This window comes from Cydia strobilella, chromosome 27, assembly GCF_947568885.1.
Source record: "Cydia strobilella chromosome 27, ilCydStro3.1, whole genome shotgun sequence".
Taxonomy (NCBI): domain Eukaryota; kingdom Metazoa; phylum Arthropoda; class Insecta; order Lepidoptera; family Tortricidae; genus Cydia; species Cydia strobilella.
Window position 1 is genome coordinate 7,238,974 of NC_086067.1, and position 17,965 is coordinate 7,256,938.

General features: G+C 36.3%; 1 protein-coding gene across 1 annotated transcript; it reads left to right on the forward strand.

Annotated features, from left to right (window-relative positions):
* The first annotated feature begins 432 nt into the window (after positions 1–432).
* Positions 433–13,445, forward strand: LOC134753474 (uncharacterized). Its single transcript, XM_063689349.1, has 8 exons — positions 433–595; positions 2,583–2,720; positions 2,989–4,638; positions 5,735–5,851; positions 10,380–10,478; positions 11,222–11,257; positions 11,418–11,480; positions 13,321–13,445. The coding sequence occupies exons 1-8, from the start codon at positions 454–456 to the stop codon at positions 13,443–13,445; spliced, it is 2,370 nt and encodes a 789-aa protein (XP_063545419.1). The 5' UTR covers positions 433–453.
* Positions 13,446–17,965: the final 4,520 nt, after the last annotated feature.

Consider the following 17,965-nt stretch of genomic DNA (forward strand, 5'->3'; position numbering starts at 1 on the left):
AAACATCCATATCCATTTATCACATTTTTTGATATTTTTATTTTTAGTAAAAAAAAATATTAAAATTTAAACTTTATTTCATAAGAGGTTAGGTACAAACATTCGTCTTAACTCAGTTACAATCTCTATACTTTTAATCGTGTGTCGATAGATGGCAGTGACGAATTTACTGTGGCTACAAAATTTATTATGACAGTACTGCTCTATAGGATATAATAGGTATATCCTCTTTGGTTTTATTATACTTTTTGCCATGCGCTGTTTTAACAATTAATGTAAGCAACTGACATTTAAAATTCAAAGAAAGAAAAAGAAAACTACCGATATCGACATTCACAATCACATCACTAACAAAGTTTATAAACAACGCCCAAATCATAGTAAGCGTCGAAAATTCTTGCTCATTTCTCAGCCCACTTTACTCGACTCAAGTATTTCATTGATTCGACATTAATGGTTGCCAAAAATGTTTCGATATTAAACCCATTAGTGATGTGGTTTCTTGTTAGTTTATCGATAGGTTTTGTGACCTGTGATGGGTTTTTGTCGAACGGCGAACTTGGACCGCGTTATGAAGCGTATAAAATCAACAAAGGTTTGTAAATACAATTATTATGTACTATTTCGTTAAAAAAAAGACAAAAATATTGTTAAGGCGGTTCCCTGAGCCAGAAGGCGAAAAATCTCCTTATATGATCATGTTTTTCTAAGAGGCGTTGATATTCGTAGACGTGAAAAAAATATATTTAGTTCTTGACTATATTATCTTTAACAACATAGCTTCCGATACACGAATTATGACACTTCGCTCGATACAATTAATTCCCAAAGTAACCTCTAACTCGGACTTTTAATCCTACTTTACTCGGTTATTTATTATGTAATACTTATAAACAAAAAAAGAAGAAAAAACAATCTTAACATAAATAGTAATTTCATAGCTTTAGAATTTCGAAATTGTAAGGTAACGTTTTTAAAATAAATAAAAACCGACAAAATTCGATCAAAATTGACACTTGGCGCGTATGTTCTTTCCCGTTCTTTCTTGCGAAATGTGACAAAGACAGCGGCAAACCGATGGAACGGCCTTAACTAAATATTATATTTCCTTTTTGTAAAAAATCGGCCAAGTGCGAGCCGGACTCGCGCACGAAGGGTACCGTACCATTACGGAAAAAAACAGCAAAAAAATCACGTTTGTTGTATGGGATAATTATTTTATTCCCATTTAAATATTTATATTATTCTGTTTTTAGTATTTGTTGTTATAGCGGCAACAGAAATACATCATCTGTGAAAATTTCAACTGTCTAGCTATCACGGTTCATGAGATACAGCCTGGTGACAGACAGACAGACAGACGGACAGACGGACAGACGGATGGACAGACGGACAGCCGAGTCTTAGTAATAGGGTCCCGTTTTTACCCTTTGGGTACGGAACCCTAAAAAAAAACTTTCCTGGATTTTAACAGTACTTTTTACTTAATTTTATATACTAAAAAAATTACGCTTTTATTAAAGAAAAAATATTTTATTAAAAACTTACAGTTAATGGTATATATGTATACAATCATAAATAACTTAAACATATCTAAATTAATCAATAAACTACAAAACTAACTAAAATATTTTATTCAAAAACACCTCCGCGAGCTGTACCGGGTGCAAAGGTGCCCATCACACTTGCCGCGTTACCACGTTGGATAGCAATGGCCAACCTTTGCACCAGGTACGACCCCGCGCGAGAATCAGAGGTCCTCCCTAATTCTATGTCCCACCTCCCTAATAAACGCTATGGTGTCAGACCCCCAACAGCCCGTTGTCTCGAAGGCGAGGGGTACAAAATAATAATTTGCCTCGAAGATGGAATATTTTGCTCTCTTTCTCAACGCTGCGCTGCGTGTCTGCACCTCCGGCTGAGATGTGATTCTATTAAAGTATATTTCAAGAAATAATAGGTGAAATAAGTGAGTGACGAAAATGCGACTTTCCTCACTTCAGGGAGTGAAACAAAGTAGCTTAATTTAGTGAAGGCCATTAGCTGCCACTTCATACCTCTATTACAAATTAGTTTTTTTTCGGGACTCAACATCAACACTCGCAAGAAAAATGAACTTTCCTCTCTTGTTGCACAAATAACTATATTTCCATTTTGTTATAATTTTTTAATGACTTTATATTATGACCGCGATAACACCGCCTGTTGTTTACCTCGGCTTCTGTTTCTGTTCTCTTCTGTGTTGTTTACTTTTATTGAGGTATACAATCAAAAAAAAAGCATTTGTATTGTATTTGTAGGTATGACGGTAATAGAATCGATGGAACGGAAAATATTTGGACATTTTGGGACACTTTTGAGTAGGTACAAGCTCGTTCTGAGTCGAATTAACATAAAAATTGCCAAATCTAAAATAAGTGTCGTGTGGTTACAACTGTCAATATATTGGCCCTTGATAACATTGAAAACGTTCGCGTCTTGAACACATATTAAATCACATATAAAAGTAAACGTCGGTAAATAAAGGTAACAATATAAATTCGCAATAGACCCGGTTGTAATTTAATATTGCCTTTCTTCAGGTATCTGGCTCCGACACAGACAGAGAGCGGACGGGCGCGAGAACTGGGGACATTTCTTCCGGTCCAACTCCAATGAAAACGAGCCAGATGCACCGTTTGTGGGCGCCTTGTCTTTGAGGGATAAGCGGTCCGTGCTCAGTGAGTAACATAAAGACAATAGCTACGAAACTAGTGAAATTTATATCCTAATATTTTTCCTTCTAACCCAGAGGGTCAACTAGACCTTAGGTATTGGGATTAGTCCGGCTTCCTCACAATGTTTCGTTCACCGAAAAGCGATTGGTAAATATCAAAAGATATTTCGTACATAAGTTCCGAAAAACTCATTGGTACGAGCGCTTTTTTAAAGTTTTGAAATCTGTATTCATAACATAAATATTAATATTTGTATTTTATTATTTATTAGATGAAGGCGGGAAAAGGCACATAAACAACGGCAAAGGACTGATAAAGGAGAAAAACTCAATAACTTCACTTTTCAACGATTTTCCATTGAGTGCAGCAATGCTGCTAGAAAACTCCAATAACAAAAATCTAGAATATAATGGTTATACTAAGTCCGCAACTAAAACTGCCCCGGACGTTGAAAATATAACGAATGCAATACAAGAGAATCATACTAGTGAAGACGATCATTTTAACTATTTAAATGATATATTAAATATTACTGAAGTAAATGCAACTGCTAAGAGAAGTATGAAATACGATGACTTAGTAGTCGATAGAATCGATTTAATTGATATGTTCAATAAAAGTAATGATTTAGATAAAACACCTAACGTAAGTAGAGAAAAATTGTGGCAAAATGCTCCAGTTTCAGACAAAAATGCATATGAAATGCTTACCCAAGAACCTACAACAGAATCGGCAACGCCAAAGCCCATTTCAGAAAAAGGACTAGTAAAAGTACTTTCAATGTTAACACGTACTTTTAAAAAAATAATGAAGCAGCACAATGCCATTAAAGTAATTCACAATCAAATGAACAACGTAAACAAAGAATTTGAAGAAAAAATCGAAGTAAACACGAAAAAACTTAATGATTTTGATGTGAAATATTTGACTGTATTAAAATTAATTGAAAAATTAAACAACTTTCATGACTGTTTGAAGAACAAGGAACAAATGTTTAGAAAGAAAGAAGAGATAATTTCTAAGAACATGCTAGATTTTGAGAGTCAGCAAAGCAAGTTCTTATCTCAGCAACAACAGTTTTACAATATTCAGAAGATGATGCTGTTACAAAACGAAAAGATTAATGAAAAACAAAACTCAATTGCAAAAATACAGAATGAAATATCTCACAGGCAAAACCATTTTGCGAACATACTTAAAAAGGCTAAACAAAGTGTTCAAAATAACAAATATCTTAAGGTTAATGCGGATTTAATAGGACCCAAAAAACATACAGAAAAAAACACAACTAAAATGAATTATGTACAACAACAACTTACAACAGAACGAACTACATCAATAGAACCAATTAAAATAAATCTATTATCTATGCCATCCAATAACGTTATAGAAAATCAAGATCAAATGATACTAAGGGAAAAAGATGACAAATCAGTAGACGACTTAATTTATAAATATTACTTCAACAACACTTTCATCGACACAATAATAAAGAACAAAATACTAGGAGGCATACACATGGGAGACAAGACAAGCATAGCTAGAAGTGCTAAGCTGTCAGCAAAAAGAAATCAAAAGAAACCCGTCAAAAATGATACTAAACCTAAAACAACCTTCCTATTTCCAGTTGACAAAATCAGTTTCAAGCGAGAGCGAAGATGGATAAACCATCATTCGACACGAAAACATAGAAAACGACATCATAGCAAGGGGCATCCACTCATAAAAGACAACCAAATTAAACGTGAGACTGTCAATTCCACTACTGAAGCACCGAAGGTTGTTAAACAATTAGATCTGACAGCAAAAGATCCCTTTCTGATGATGGCAACAAGTTTCTGTAAAGAAATAGGACAGAATAGCACAAAACAGATATTGGAGTGGTGTGTGGAAAAGGCCATTAGACGTTTGCGCACTTTAGGTAAGTGACAAGGAACTTTTACATTTTGAAAATCTATTCTATTTCGTACCATGACGAAGCTTTACCTAAAGCCAAGTCCTGGCGACCTAGTCAAGGTGACAATCGCTATAGTTTCGCCATCGAATCGCTTTGTCTCTCTCTATCACTCTTCCATATTAGTGTGACAATGACAGTTGCGTTTCGTTCGCTACGGAGCGTTAGCGATTGGCATGCTGAATCTCGACACCACTCCTACCCAATTGGAGAAGGGCAAGACTCACACCGACTCAGAGCGAGACGAGAAGAAAGCAGTACACACATGTTATAATAAATATATAACACGGAGTATATACTGCGCCTGGTACTCTCTTCCGAGACTCGCGAACCACGTGACTGACACAAGCTACGTCCAGTGTTGCCAACTTGGCATAATTGGTGCCAGATATGGCATAATTTCACACTCTCTGGCATCGAAAATTTCCATTTAGCATCTGGCATCTTTTTTAGCATAATTTAGTGAATCAAGTAATTATGTCCCTAAGCCAAGTTTGAAACCGACTTGGCAGTGATAGACAATCCATGGCACAACCGTCAAAGGAAATTTTATACATACGAGGAATTATAATAAGCCATAACAGACTACCGCACCGCACCGCGACCTTTTTTTCATACGCGTTACCAATTAAATTGTCAATCAGATTGTGCGAAAAATTGTCTCGTCTACACTCACTAATCTTTTTGTGTTATCAATGTTTTGTATAGTCAATGTCATGTCATAATGGCCAGTTTTTAGTTACCTATAATATTTTAGCATCTTTTTTACATTTCAAAATTATTTAGCATATTTCTGGCATAATTTAGACATAAGTCTGGCATTTTTTCAAATTCTGAGTTGGCAACACTGGCTACGTCATCGTGCTGTTAAAAGGTTCACGATGACGTAGGCTTGTGTCAGTCACGTGGTTCGCGAGTCTCGGAAGAGAGTACCAGGCGGAGTATATTATTATACCATGAGTACACACTCGTTCTGAGCCTGTCTCGGGGTCTCTTGACCAGTCTATACACCCGACATCACAACTGTATTAATATTGTAAACATTAATTGCACATATTTACAGACAAGAATATGATGGCGCCTAATATTGTACCTATGCTGCCGGAACAACAACAGCCAAGTGAGAAAATTGTCGTTAAGCCAACGACACCAACAACAACAACAACACACGCCACTGAAGGTAATGTTATTAAGAGGAAATAAGACGACCGTGTCTCTATACAAACGTAGTCCCCATTTTCCTCTCTGAATATTAAACATCAAACATTTATAATGATTTTAAGTAACACGATTTCACTCATAGTTTTAAAACTAACACGGGACTTAATCGCGTACAAACTTACGTTTATTTATGGCCTGACGTTTATTTATGGCCTGACGTTTATTTATGGCTGTGACCACGAACGTAACGTCACGTTCGAAACGTCAGGCCATAAATAAACGTAAGTTTGTACGCGATTAAGTCCCGTGTTAGTTTAAAAATTATCAAACATTTATTCAGCAAATAGGCCTTGACTTTATTTGTAAGTATATGCAATTTGATGTAGGTGTATGTACCTACATATATAGGTATATTCTACCTGTGTATATAGCTATGCAATATGTGTATTTTTTTGTTTTGTTTTTTCTCAAATGTCATCAAATGTTTTATTCGATGACATTTGAGAAAAAACAAAACAAAAAAATACACATATTGCATAGCTATATACATAGGTAGAATATATATGTATGTACCTACACCTACATCAAATTGCATATACTTACAAATAAAGTCAATATGACATTTTTCTCTTTGTATTTTTGTAATCAATAATTATTATTCTGTGTTGGCGCGGGTGAGACGCATGGTATGGATGGTATCGTCCGAAATAAATGCTTTTTTTTATACGCATTAGGGTATCATTATTTGTATCTCCTTGGATATCACGGGCCTATAAATCCCGGTCTTTTGATAGGCTTGCGTGGGGATATAGATCCAACACGTAGAGGCCCCTTGGAGAGCTTTAATGTCATGTAGAACGCCTGCTGGAACCCGTTCACAGGCGCAACATTGGTATTATTATTATTAGTGGTAACTAAATACCATCATTCAGATATAAGTTCTGTTTAAGGCATATTGCCAATCCTTTTACTCGTGCAGCCTGTGGGTCAACTATACTCAGAGGACAATCAGCGCCTTGCGCGTTCAGTACAATAACATATTTAGGATGCTGTTGGGTCTTCCTAAGTTCTGTAGCGCTTCGGGTATAATATATATATCGGGATAATAAAAATATCGGGAGCTCACAAATAATACAAAAGGTAATCACGGTCTATATCCCGGTCAATATAAGTCTAATAAGGTCCCTTTTCATAGAAAATGCCCCAAATATTTTCTGAAAATAATTTAATTTCTAATTCTTCTAATAGTAACGAAGCATCATTTATAAAATAACGCAATATCTACCTACAACCAGCCTTTTGGTTTATTCTTTCGATTGGCATCATAAAAATACGGTTTTTTTTTCACATTTAAGTCGGTTCGATTCCTTAAGTTTAGTAAGTTTTTAAAAATAACAAAGTCTTCTTTCAGCAAAATATCGTATCTACGATATTTTAAGTCGCATAGTCTTGGGACGCCCTGTATAATTGGGCAATTTTGAGCATGTGGTGTGAAAAATATATTTAATATACCTGGGAAAAATTGGTTTCCACTTAGTTCTATTTTATTTGCCAATTTTTGGGTATCTTTGACAAACAACGCTGGTGGTGTCGTTGTAATGGATACAGGTGCTGAAACGAAAATAATAAGAAATAAGTAAAAAAAAGACAGGCCATTTCGAACCTACAGTGAGCTGCAGAGATAGTTGATCCCCCGCTGCAAATAAATTTGTACCTATGCATGGGTGGTGGGGGGTCAACTCCCTCTGCAGCTGACTGTAAAGTGTACACTGACATCAAAATTATAATATAATAATAAAATAATAATAAAATCATTTAATCCAGATAACATTGATCCATAATTAAAACATACAAAACATTTGCAATAAAAAAAATAAAAAATAAGATTAAGTATAAAAGATAGATCCATTAAAATTAAATTGACTAAGCATTTGATAATTGAATGATAAAATATAAAAGATCTTGACAATTAATTGATGGGTAATAATAAAATTAATTGATTATTAAAAAGAAAAAAAAAACTATAAAATTGAAATTAAGATATATTATGCACAGTCAAATTTAGTTAAAACGTCAAAACTTAAAACTAAAAAAAAAAAACAATAAGATAGGTATATAATATAAGGATCCATGACTAGACATTAAAACTAAAATAACTGGGCATTTGATAAATGATAAAAAATAAAATTAATAATTATAAAATCCACATATTAAAATTAAAATTAAAAAATTAAAGTTAAACGCTCTAAAGGTATGCGCAGTCAAGTTAGCAGTTAGAATATCACGACTTAAAACTATTCTTAAGTTAGGATAACGTGGGAACATGGAGACTATCCCAGTGCCTTGCTATTGGGCAATCTAGCCTATTAGCTACCAGACTTAGGATGCCATTGGAGCTCTCACGTACGCGGCGCATAAGGGAGGCGGCCCGTTTTCGCACTATGGCATGAAAACCATCTACTCGCGTATCCGCAAACATACCCGAAGCGCTACAGAACTTAGGAAGACCCAACAGCATCCTAAATATGTTATTGTACTGAACGCGCAAGGCGCTGATTGTCCTCTGAGTATAGTTGACCCACAGGCTGCACGAGTAAAAGGATTGGCAATATGCCTTAAACAGAACTTATATCTGAATGATGGTATTTAGTTACCACTAATAATAATAATACCAATGTTGCGCCTGTGAACGGGTTCCAGCAGGCGTTCTACATGACATTAAAGCTCTCCAAGGGGCCAATACGTGTTGGATCTATATCCCCACGCAAGCCTATCAAAAGACCGGGATTTATAGGCCCGTGATATCCAAGGAGATACAAATAATGATACCCTAATGCGTATAAAAAAAAGCATTTATTTCGGACGATACCATCCATACCATGCGTCTCACCCGCGCCAACACAGAATAATAATTATTGATTACAAAAATACAAAGAGAAAAATGTCATATTGACTTTATTTGTAAGTATATGCAATTTGATGTAGGTGTAGGTACATACATATATATTCTACCTATGTATATAGCTATGCAATATGTGTATTTTTTTGTTTTGTTTTTTCTCAAATGTCATCAAATGTTTTATTCGATGACATTTGAGAAAAAACAAAACAAAAAAATACACATATTGCATAGCTATATACATAGGTAGAATATATATGTATGTACCTACACCTACATCAAATTGCATATACTTACAAATAAAGTCAATATGACATTTTTCTCTTTGTATTTTTGTAATCAATAATTATTATTCTGTGTTGGCGCGGGTGAGACGCATGGTATGGATGGTATCGTCCGAAATAAATGCTTTTTTTTATACGCATTAGGGTATCATTATTTGTATCTCCTTGGATATCACGGGCCTATAAATCCCGGTCTTTTGATAGGCTTGCGTGGGGATATAGATCCAACACGTAGAGGCCCCTTGGAGAGCTTTAATGTCATGTAGAACGCCTGCTGGAACCCGTTCACAGGCGCAACATTGGTATTATTATTATTAGTGGTAACTAAATACCATCATTCAGATATAAGTTCTGTTTAAGGCATATTGCCAATCCTTTTACTCGTGCAGCCTGTGGGTCAACTATACTCAGAGGACAATCAGCGCCTTGCGCGTTCAGTACAATAACATATTTAGGATGCTGTTGGGTCTTCCTAAGTTCTGTAGCGCTTCGGGTATGTTTGCGGATACGCGAGTAGATGGTTTTCATGCCATAGTGCGAAAACGGGCCGCCTCCCTTATGCGCCGCGTACGTGAGAGCTCCAATGGCATCCTAAGTCTGGTAGCTAATAGGCTAGATTGCCCAATAGCAAGGCACTGGGATAGTCTCCATGTTCCCACGTTATCCTAACTTAAGAATAGTTTTAAGTCGTGATATTCTAACTGCTAACTTGACTGCGCATACCTTTAGAGCGTTTAACTTTAATTTTTTAATTTTAATTTTAATATGTGGATTTTATAATTATTAATTTTATTTTTTATCATTTATCAAATGCCCAGTTATTTTAGTTTTAATGTCTAGTCATGGATCCTTATATTATATACCTATCTTATTGTTTTTTTTTTTTAGTTTTAAGTTTTGACGTTTTAACTAAATTTGACTGTGCATAATATATCTTAATTTCAATTTTATAGTTTTTTTTTTCTTTTTAATAATCAATTAATTTTATTATTACCCATCAATTAATTGTCAAGATCTTTTATATTTTATCATTCAATTATCAAATGCTTAGTCAATTTAATTTTAATGGATCTATCTTTTATACTTAATCTTATTTTTTATTTTTTTTTATTGCAAATGTTTTGTATGTTTTAATTATGGATCAATGTTATCTGGATTAAATGATTTTATTATTATTTTATTATTATATTATAATTTTGATGTCAGTGTACACTTTACAGTCAGCTGCAGAGGGAGTTGACCCCCCACCACCCATGCATAGGTACAAATTTATTTGCAGCGGGGGATCAACTATCTCTGCAGCTCACTGTAGGTTCGAAATGGCCTGTCTTTTTTTTACTTATTTCTTATTATTTTCGTTTCAGCACCTGTATCCATTACAACGACACCACCAGCGTTGTTTGTCAAAGATACCCAAAAATTGGCAAATAAAATAGAACTAAGTGGAAACCAATTTTTCCCAGGTATATTAAATATATTTTTCACACCACATGCTCAAAATTGCCCAATTATACAGGGCGTCCCAAGACTATGCGACTTAAAATATCGTAGATACGATATTTTGCTGAAAGAAGACTTTGTTATTTTTAAAAACTTACTAAACTTAAGGAATCGAACCGACTTAAATGTGAAAAAAAAACCGTATTTTTATGATGCCAATCGAAAGAATAAACCAAAAGGCTGGTTGTAGGTAGATATTGCGTTATTTTATAAATGATGCTTCGTTACTATTAGAAGAATTAGAAATTAAATTATTTTCAGAAAATATTTGGGGCATTTTCTATGAAAAGGGACCTTATTAGACTTATATTGACCGGGATATAGACCGTGATTACCTTTTGTATTATTTGTGAGCTCCCGATATTTCGACGCAGTTACATGTACATGCAATCACGGTCTATATCCCGGTCAATATAAGTCTAGTGAAACTAACAGTGAATCATTCAAAACTCTAAGGGACCTTATTGTCGATGGCGCTTACGCCGCACAGCGTCGCGCGGCATTGTATTTATATCGAAGCATGGCGTAAGCGCCATCGACAATAAGGTCCCTTTTTATAGAAAATACCACATAATATAAATGATGCTTCGTCACGTTCGTTACTATTAGAGGAATTAGAAATTAAATTATTATCAGAAAATATTTTAATTTGTTGTTGATGCTTCGTTAATGTTCCATTGCATAAAACGGAATATTTTGATTTCAGATAACCAGGAATTGGAACAAAATTTAAAAGCATTCGGTAAGTTTTATTAAATATTTTTTATTTTATTTATTTTTACTACACACATTAAATTTCTTTAAGTATACAAAATAAGTAATCCCGTATGCCATGAAAATTTATATAGTCGCCATCGACAATAAGGTCCCTTTTTATAGAAAATACCACATCTTTTTTACAGATCTAACTCCTGACACTGCTGGCAACGTTTATTTTGATGGAAGTCTACATGCAAGCGATATACGTAAGTAGCAAGAATGAAAGGAATAAAAAGAAACCTTCCTTTATTAGGGTTCCGTACCTACCCAAAGAGTAAAAACGGGACCCTATTACTAAGACTCCGCTGTCCGTCTGTCTGTCTGTCTGTCTGTCTGTCACCAGGCTGTATCTCATGAACCGTGATAGCTAGACAGTTGAAATTTTCACAGATGATGTATTTCTGTTGCCGCTATAACAACAAATACTAAAAACAGAATAATATACATATTTAAATGGGGCTCCCATACAACAAACGTGATTTTTTTGCTGTTTTTTCCGTAATGGTACGGAACCCTTCGTGCGCGAGTCCGACTCGCACTTGGCCGGTTTTTATTATTACATACATAAATCAGTTACATTCATTTAACATCTGTATTGCATGTCTCTTGCAAATACCACACCGCATCATCACTTACCATCAGGTGGGATCGTGGTCAAACGCCTGCCTATTCATTATATAAAAAAAAATCATTCATTCAGCATTCATTTCTTCATTCACAATAAACTAGTGCTCACGACAATTCTTAGGCACAGGCTATACAGAAAACTTATTGAGCTTAACTGTAACCACAGTAAGCTCAAGAAGGCCTATTTGTAGATACCCAATACTATCTGTGCTCATCAGTCATCACACAAATAAATGCCCTTACTGGGATTCGAACCCAGGACCATCGGCCTCATAAGCAGGGTCACACCGACCAGGCCAGGCCGGTCTAGACAGTATTAAGTATAATTGTGGTATTTTCTTTAAAAAGGGACCTTATTCTCGATGGCGCTTACGCCATTATTAACGATACCCCGATATATAGGTAAATACAATGCCGCGCGACGCTGTTCGGCGTAAGCGCCATCAACAATAATGTCCCTTTTCATAGAAAATGCCCCAATTTTGTATTAAGCAGAAACGTCAGCAAACGATCCCATTTTTTTTGTAACGAGCCTATAAAGATTCCCACTGCTGGGCCCCCTAGACTTCCATTCTTCCCGATCTGCAGCATCCGTGCAGTTGTTGAGAAATGTGTCCAGGTCGTCCCGCCATCTCGTCTAAGACCGACCATGCCGGCGTTTTTTTGTATTTTATACTACGTCGGTGGCAAACAAGCATACGGCCCGCCTGATGTTAAGCAGTCTACATAGCCTATGTACGCCTGCAACTCCAGAGGAGTTACATGCGCGTTGCCGACCCTAACACTCCTCTCCCTCGAGCTCTGGCAACCTTACTCACCGGCAGGAACACAACACTATTAGTAGGGTCTAGTGTTATTTGGCTGCGGTTTTCTGTAAGGTGGAGGTACCTCCCCAGTTGGGCGCTGCTCTAGATCTGGAATGACATCCGCTGTCCTGTGCCCTACCACACAAAGCGAGATGTCATTCACAGTGCCCATACCTCTCTCTTGGACGTAGTTTAAGGACATACCCGGGTCCTTTAGGACGTAGTTTAAGGATGTCCTTGTACCCGGGTCCAATTTTGTTTACGTTTACGGGTTTACGTTGTGGCACCCACTCCGTGGCTATAGTTTGTCAAGGGACTGTCTCATTGCAAACATAGATAGAGAGAATCATACTATCTTTGTCTTACACTAGTACTAGCACCCAAAAGAAAAGGATGAGTATAGTTTTTTTTGTTCCTATTTACTGACAAGATTTGCTTGACCAACTATAGTTTAGCCCACGTCTGGGGGTGCATACGTCGCACATGGCTTGCCCACTCCCACTTTGGCCTGGCGGTTTTAACCCCAACGTCGACGATGCCATAATAAATGATCCAATTTTACTCACTTTTAATTTATTTCTAAGTATTAAGTTTTTCTTTAATTTGTTGACAGTTGGCGACAAGCAAAGCGAAGGTCTGTCAGATGTGCTGCCGGGATACGACAGCAACTCGAAGATCGAACTGGACCCGAGATTTATACGGATGCAGCTTAAAAAGAAACATCTTCAAGCCAAGTAGGTATTTTATATTTGGAATGATAATAATGATCCGTGAAGTATTATATTCTATTTGTATGAGGGCTAACGCGTATGAATTCGCCGCTAGGGGCGCTAGTGTAGATGGTGGTCTTTTCCATACTTCGAAATGTCAAATGTCACTTGTCACTTCAATGACTGACAGCTGTTCTTTAGTCTTTTGGACCACCATCAACAGAGGCGCCGGTCTTCCGGTTCGAGCGCCATCTTGATAGTTAGCATCGTGATTAATTACTTTGTTTTTTGCTCATTAATATTGTTTAAAGTGTAATATCGATAGCTTATTATACAGTAAACTAATGTGGTAGTGTGCAGTGAATGGAGAATTAATTTTGAAGCGCGTTTAACCACCATCTTGGAGTCAACGGCCGGTAGTACACGTGCTTCTTGTAAAGTCTAGCTATCGATTTACAAGAGCTAACAAATCACCGTACACTGTCTTGTACAACCGTACAATTTTTGTCGTTTTTAAACCTCTTAATACCTTGATACTGGCAAAATAGTCCCACTGGGCTGAAGCCATAATTTTAAAAGAAGAACAGAGGCGCCAACTGGTGAGCAAAAAAACGATAGCCCTCATTCTGTTGGCTCTACAACCCTTTATGGGTCTTGGTGTTGTTTTGGGTACCTATGTTTTAACCCTTAAATGCATAATGATGTATATATGCATCGTATATTTGATGGTCCGTGGCTCAATATGCAGCTATCCAAAATCACATTTATTACTTTTATACAGCATGACACATCTATTTCAATTTATTAAAAAGTTATACAAAAAATCATGCATTTAAGGGTTAATGGACTGTATAAATTATAGTTGTTGGTTCACTTTCTTCATAATTTATTGACTATCTCATTTTTATATTTTTAACACAACCGCACTTGATGCGTGCTGAGAGAAAGAGAGCGAGCACAGATTATCCTAAAAGTTACAAACAATGCGTGGTCCGCAGGTCGGCACGCAGTATTACCATAGAGTAACTTATACTAGAGCGGTACTGTCATAGTAAATTTTTTAACCCCAGTAAATTCACTGCCATCTGTCGACACACTTTATAACTAAAAATGAAGATTTATAAAAATACGATAAAATGTATTTAAATATGGATAAATGATTTTTTTTATTTGCATTAATAATTTTTATGATTTTGACCCATGCTCTTTCACTGATATGCGTAAAAATTGTTAAATAACAAACGAAGCCGTCAACGCCATCTATACGACAGTAGGCCAAAGCTAGTAGCGCCCTCTGAACGAGAATCAAATTTTCTTGATTTTCGAGGCACGTTTTTTTCCTTAGACTGTATCCATCTATTACGGAGTTATATCTATCTTTGGTATTACTAATTTCAGTCTTAATGTTGGCAATGCAGTCAACACTTGGCCTCCTCCATGAAGTACTTATCTTAAGTTTTCAAGGTGAATCACGTTACGTCTACTCTGGACGGCCGGCTAAGGGCCGGTACAGATGGACTGCATTCCGACCGCAACTTCGACGCCGACGTTGCAGTTGGCGCGCAGTCGGTTTGCAGTTCCCATACAAATTGCAGTCTGTATCGGCCCTAAGGCAAGCCAGACGCCGAGGAAACAATGCAACGGAAATCTCAATGATGATATTGTTTTATTTAATAATCACATAACTCGATACAGTTTCCTTATGAAATAAAACTATGAAAACGGATTATATCGCGTATATTGAATTTATACTACATCCCGACGTTTCGAACCTTTTACAGCGTTCGTGGTCAACGGGTGACTGAGGAAAAGCTACAATGTGCAAAATTAACCACATACAAAAATAATTAACCATAATAAACTATCAACTTTAAGGCTGGTTGTACATGCAAAATCGGTTCATAAGGCTAGTTATACGCTACAACTATTTTCAAGTTAAGATAAACGCGACAAAGCGCGTACGTGATATACAATATACGCGATATAATCCGTTTTATTATAGAAAACAACTCAAAATTTGCAATGTTTCTTCGTCGATTGGTAACTATCACGGTAAACGAAGACAATATTTTGATTCCTTATGTTGGCTAGTAGAATTAACTTAGAATGATGATTTTGAATTTTACATATTTAATAACATAACTATGTATCATTTATTTGTTTCAGCATACCTCCAAAAATATGGAAGAACTAAGATACGAAAGCCAGCAAAGAAATTATTTGAAAACCTCGCAACGTTTCGAAAATTCTAAACAAAATCCCGAATTTTCAAAACTAAAGCGGCTGATGTCTATCAGGGGCACGTTTATCAAAAGCTTGTAGCTTGTAATATAAGTGGAAGTCCCTTTCTAACAAAAGCTGTCAAAAAGTGGCATCCGCTTGTATTACAAGTTACAAGCTTTTGAGTAACGGGCCCTAGGTTTATAGTTTATCCGTATTAACGGTTCGACACGTCACACGGACGCGAAATCGCGCGCCGCGGCGGCGGCTATGTGAAAACGGGACATCGCTGACCAGTCTAGCTTTGTATATTTTGTAGTAAAGTATTGAGCGCCTATTTAATCTTACACAAGTAACTACAAAAATGCCCTCTTGGGCTCCTCTGCCGTAACAACCGCCTCAACTCAATTAACCTTCTGTACGCCAATGAGTCCAATGACGGATATATCGGCACCGCAGGTCCAACCCCAAAGACGGATTAATCGGTCAAAGACCACAGAGCAACATAGACCTACGTGCATTTGCATAAAGTTCAATTTCAGTTTTGACACTTCGGTGACGTGGCGTCCGAGTGACAGCTTTTGTGTTTGACACGGCGTCGAATAGGTTAAACGGTATGCCGTATGCCATTCTGCCAATTAATTGTGATGCATGTTGAAAACTCGCTCCTCGTTGGTCGCCGTCGGTGGGACCGGTGCCTTCCCAGGTAGCAAAGTGACGTCAGCGACGTCATAATGACGTCATTTACACGTCATAATGACGTAAAGGACGTCATAATGACGTATAAATGCTACCTGGGTTAGAACTTGATAACTTTGACTGGAAGTCTAGCTTTAGATAATAAGCATTATATAGTGAATAAGATAGCATGTGTTTTGAGCTCGATGTAAAATAAAGCATAATTTTAATAAAATGTGATACGTATTAAACATGTTTTTTACTAACCCTACAATTGATGTACCTACCTATATGTTTTCCGAAAACTGCGCTTAAATTGGCTCAGCCGTTTGAGAGCTACGATGCAACAGACAGACACATAGTTACTATAAATATTGCCCAGTAAAGATATACTTACGCAAAACATTAAATGATAAAAATACCTAGCCTGATATTTTTAATAAAAAAAAGCTTAAGTATAGGATGGAGGAATCCGTTGCCATGAAAAAGTTCATACGGAAACGAGACTATTCTTGGCAAGCCTACTTAACGTTGGTATTATAAAGTGATGATGGTCTACCAATGAGGGCTAACGCGTATGAATTCGCCGCTAGGGGCGCTAGTGTAGATGGTGATCTTTTCCATAGTTCGAAATGTCAAATGTCACTTGTCACTTCAATGACTGACAGCTGTTTTTTAGTCTTTTGGACCACCGTCAACAGAGGCGCCAACTGGTGAGCAAAAAAATGATAGCCCTCATTTTAGGAGCCCCTCAGAAGCTAGATCAAAAAATTCGAAATAGTCAAGTTGTAGTTAGAGTTAGAGACAAAGAAAAGTCTGCACAGATTTTGACATCACACGCAGTGCCAGTGTTATTTTATTTATTTATTTATCTATTTTAAACTTTATTGCACAATTAAAACACGTACAAATGGCGGACTTAATGCCTCAAGGCATTCTCTACCAGTCAACCATAGGACAAAACAGAAATTCTCGAATGTGGGTTGCAGTGTGAAAAATAATTAGGAAAACAATCATTTATATACGTGATAATTTCATAGAAGTTTGTAACACCAGCACTGCGTGTGCTGGCTAAATCTCTGCAGAAGGTTCATGGGCTAACTCTAATAAGTAACTATCATAGAGTAACTTATACTAGAGCGGTACTGTCATAGTAAATTTTGTAACCACAGTAAATTCACTGCCATCTATCAACAAACTTTAAAACTAAAAATGAAGATTTATAAAAATACGATAAAATGTATTTAAATATGGATAAATGATTTTTTTTATTTGCATTAATTATTTTTATGATTTTGACCCATGTTCTTTCACTGATATGCGTAAAAATTATTAAATAACAAACGAAACCGTCAACGCTATCTATACGACAGTAGGCCAAAGCTAGTAGCGCCCTCTGATCGAGAGTCAAATTTTCTTGATTTTCGAGGCAGGTTTTTTTCCTTAGACTGTATCCATCTATTACGGAGTTATATCTATCTTTGGCAGCTATAGAGTATCCTCTACAAAATAGCATTCAAAGTTTGACTTACCCGCAAAACAATACCCTAAAAATGAGCTTCTTATCCCACCGGTAATGCTCATGATAAGTTGGTTGATAGATAAAAAAAAATATGTATAATTTTCTTTTCATTTATCAGTTCTTAAATT

Coding starts and splice junctions, on each gene's coding strand:
- LOC134753474 (XM_063689349.1), top strand. CDS start 454: ATGGTTGCCAAAAATGTTTCGATATTAAACCCATTAGTGATGTGGTTT. Junction 4,639..5,734: donor TAGACGTTTGCGCACTTTAG/GTAAGTGACAAG, acceptor ACATATTTACAG/ACAAGAATATGATGGCGCCT. Junction 10,479..11,221: donor TGGAAACCAATTTTTCCCAG/GTATATTAAATA, acceptor TTTTGATTTCAG/ATAACCAGGAATTGGAACAA.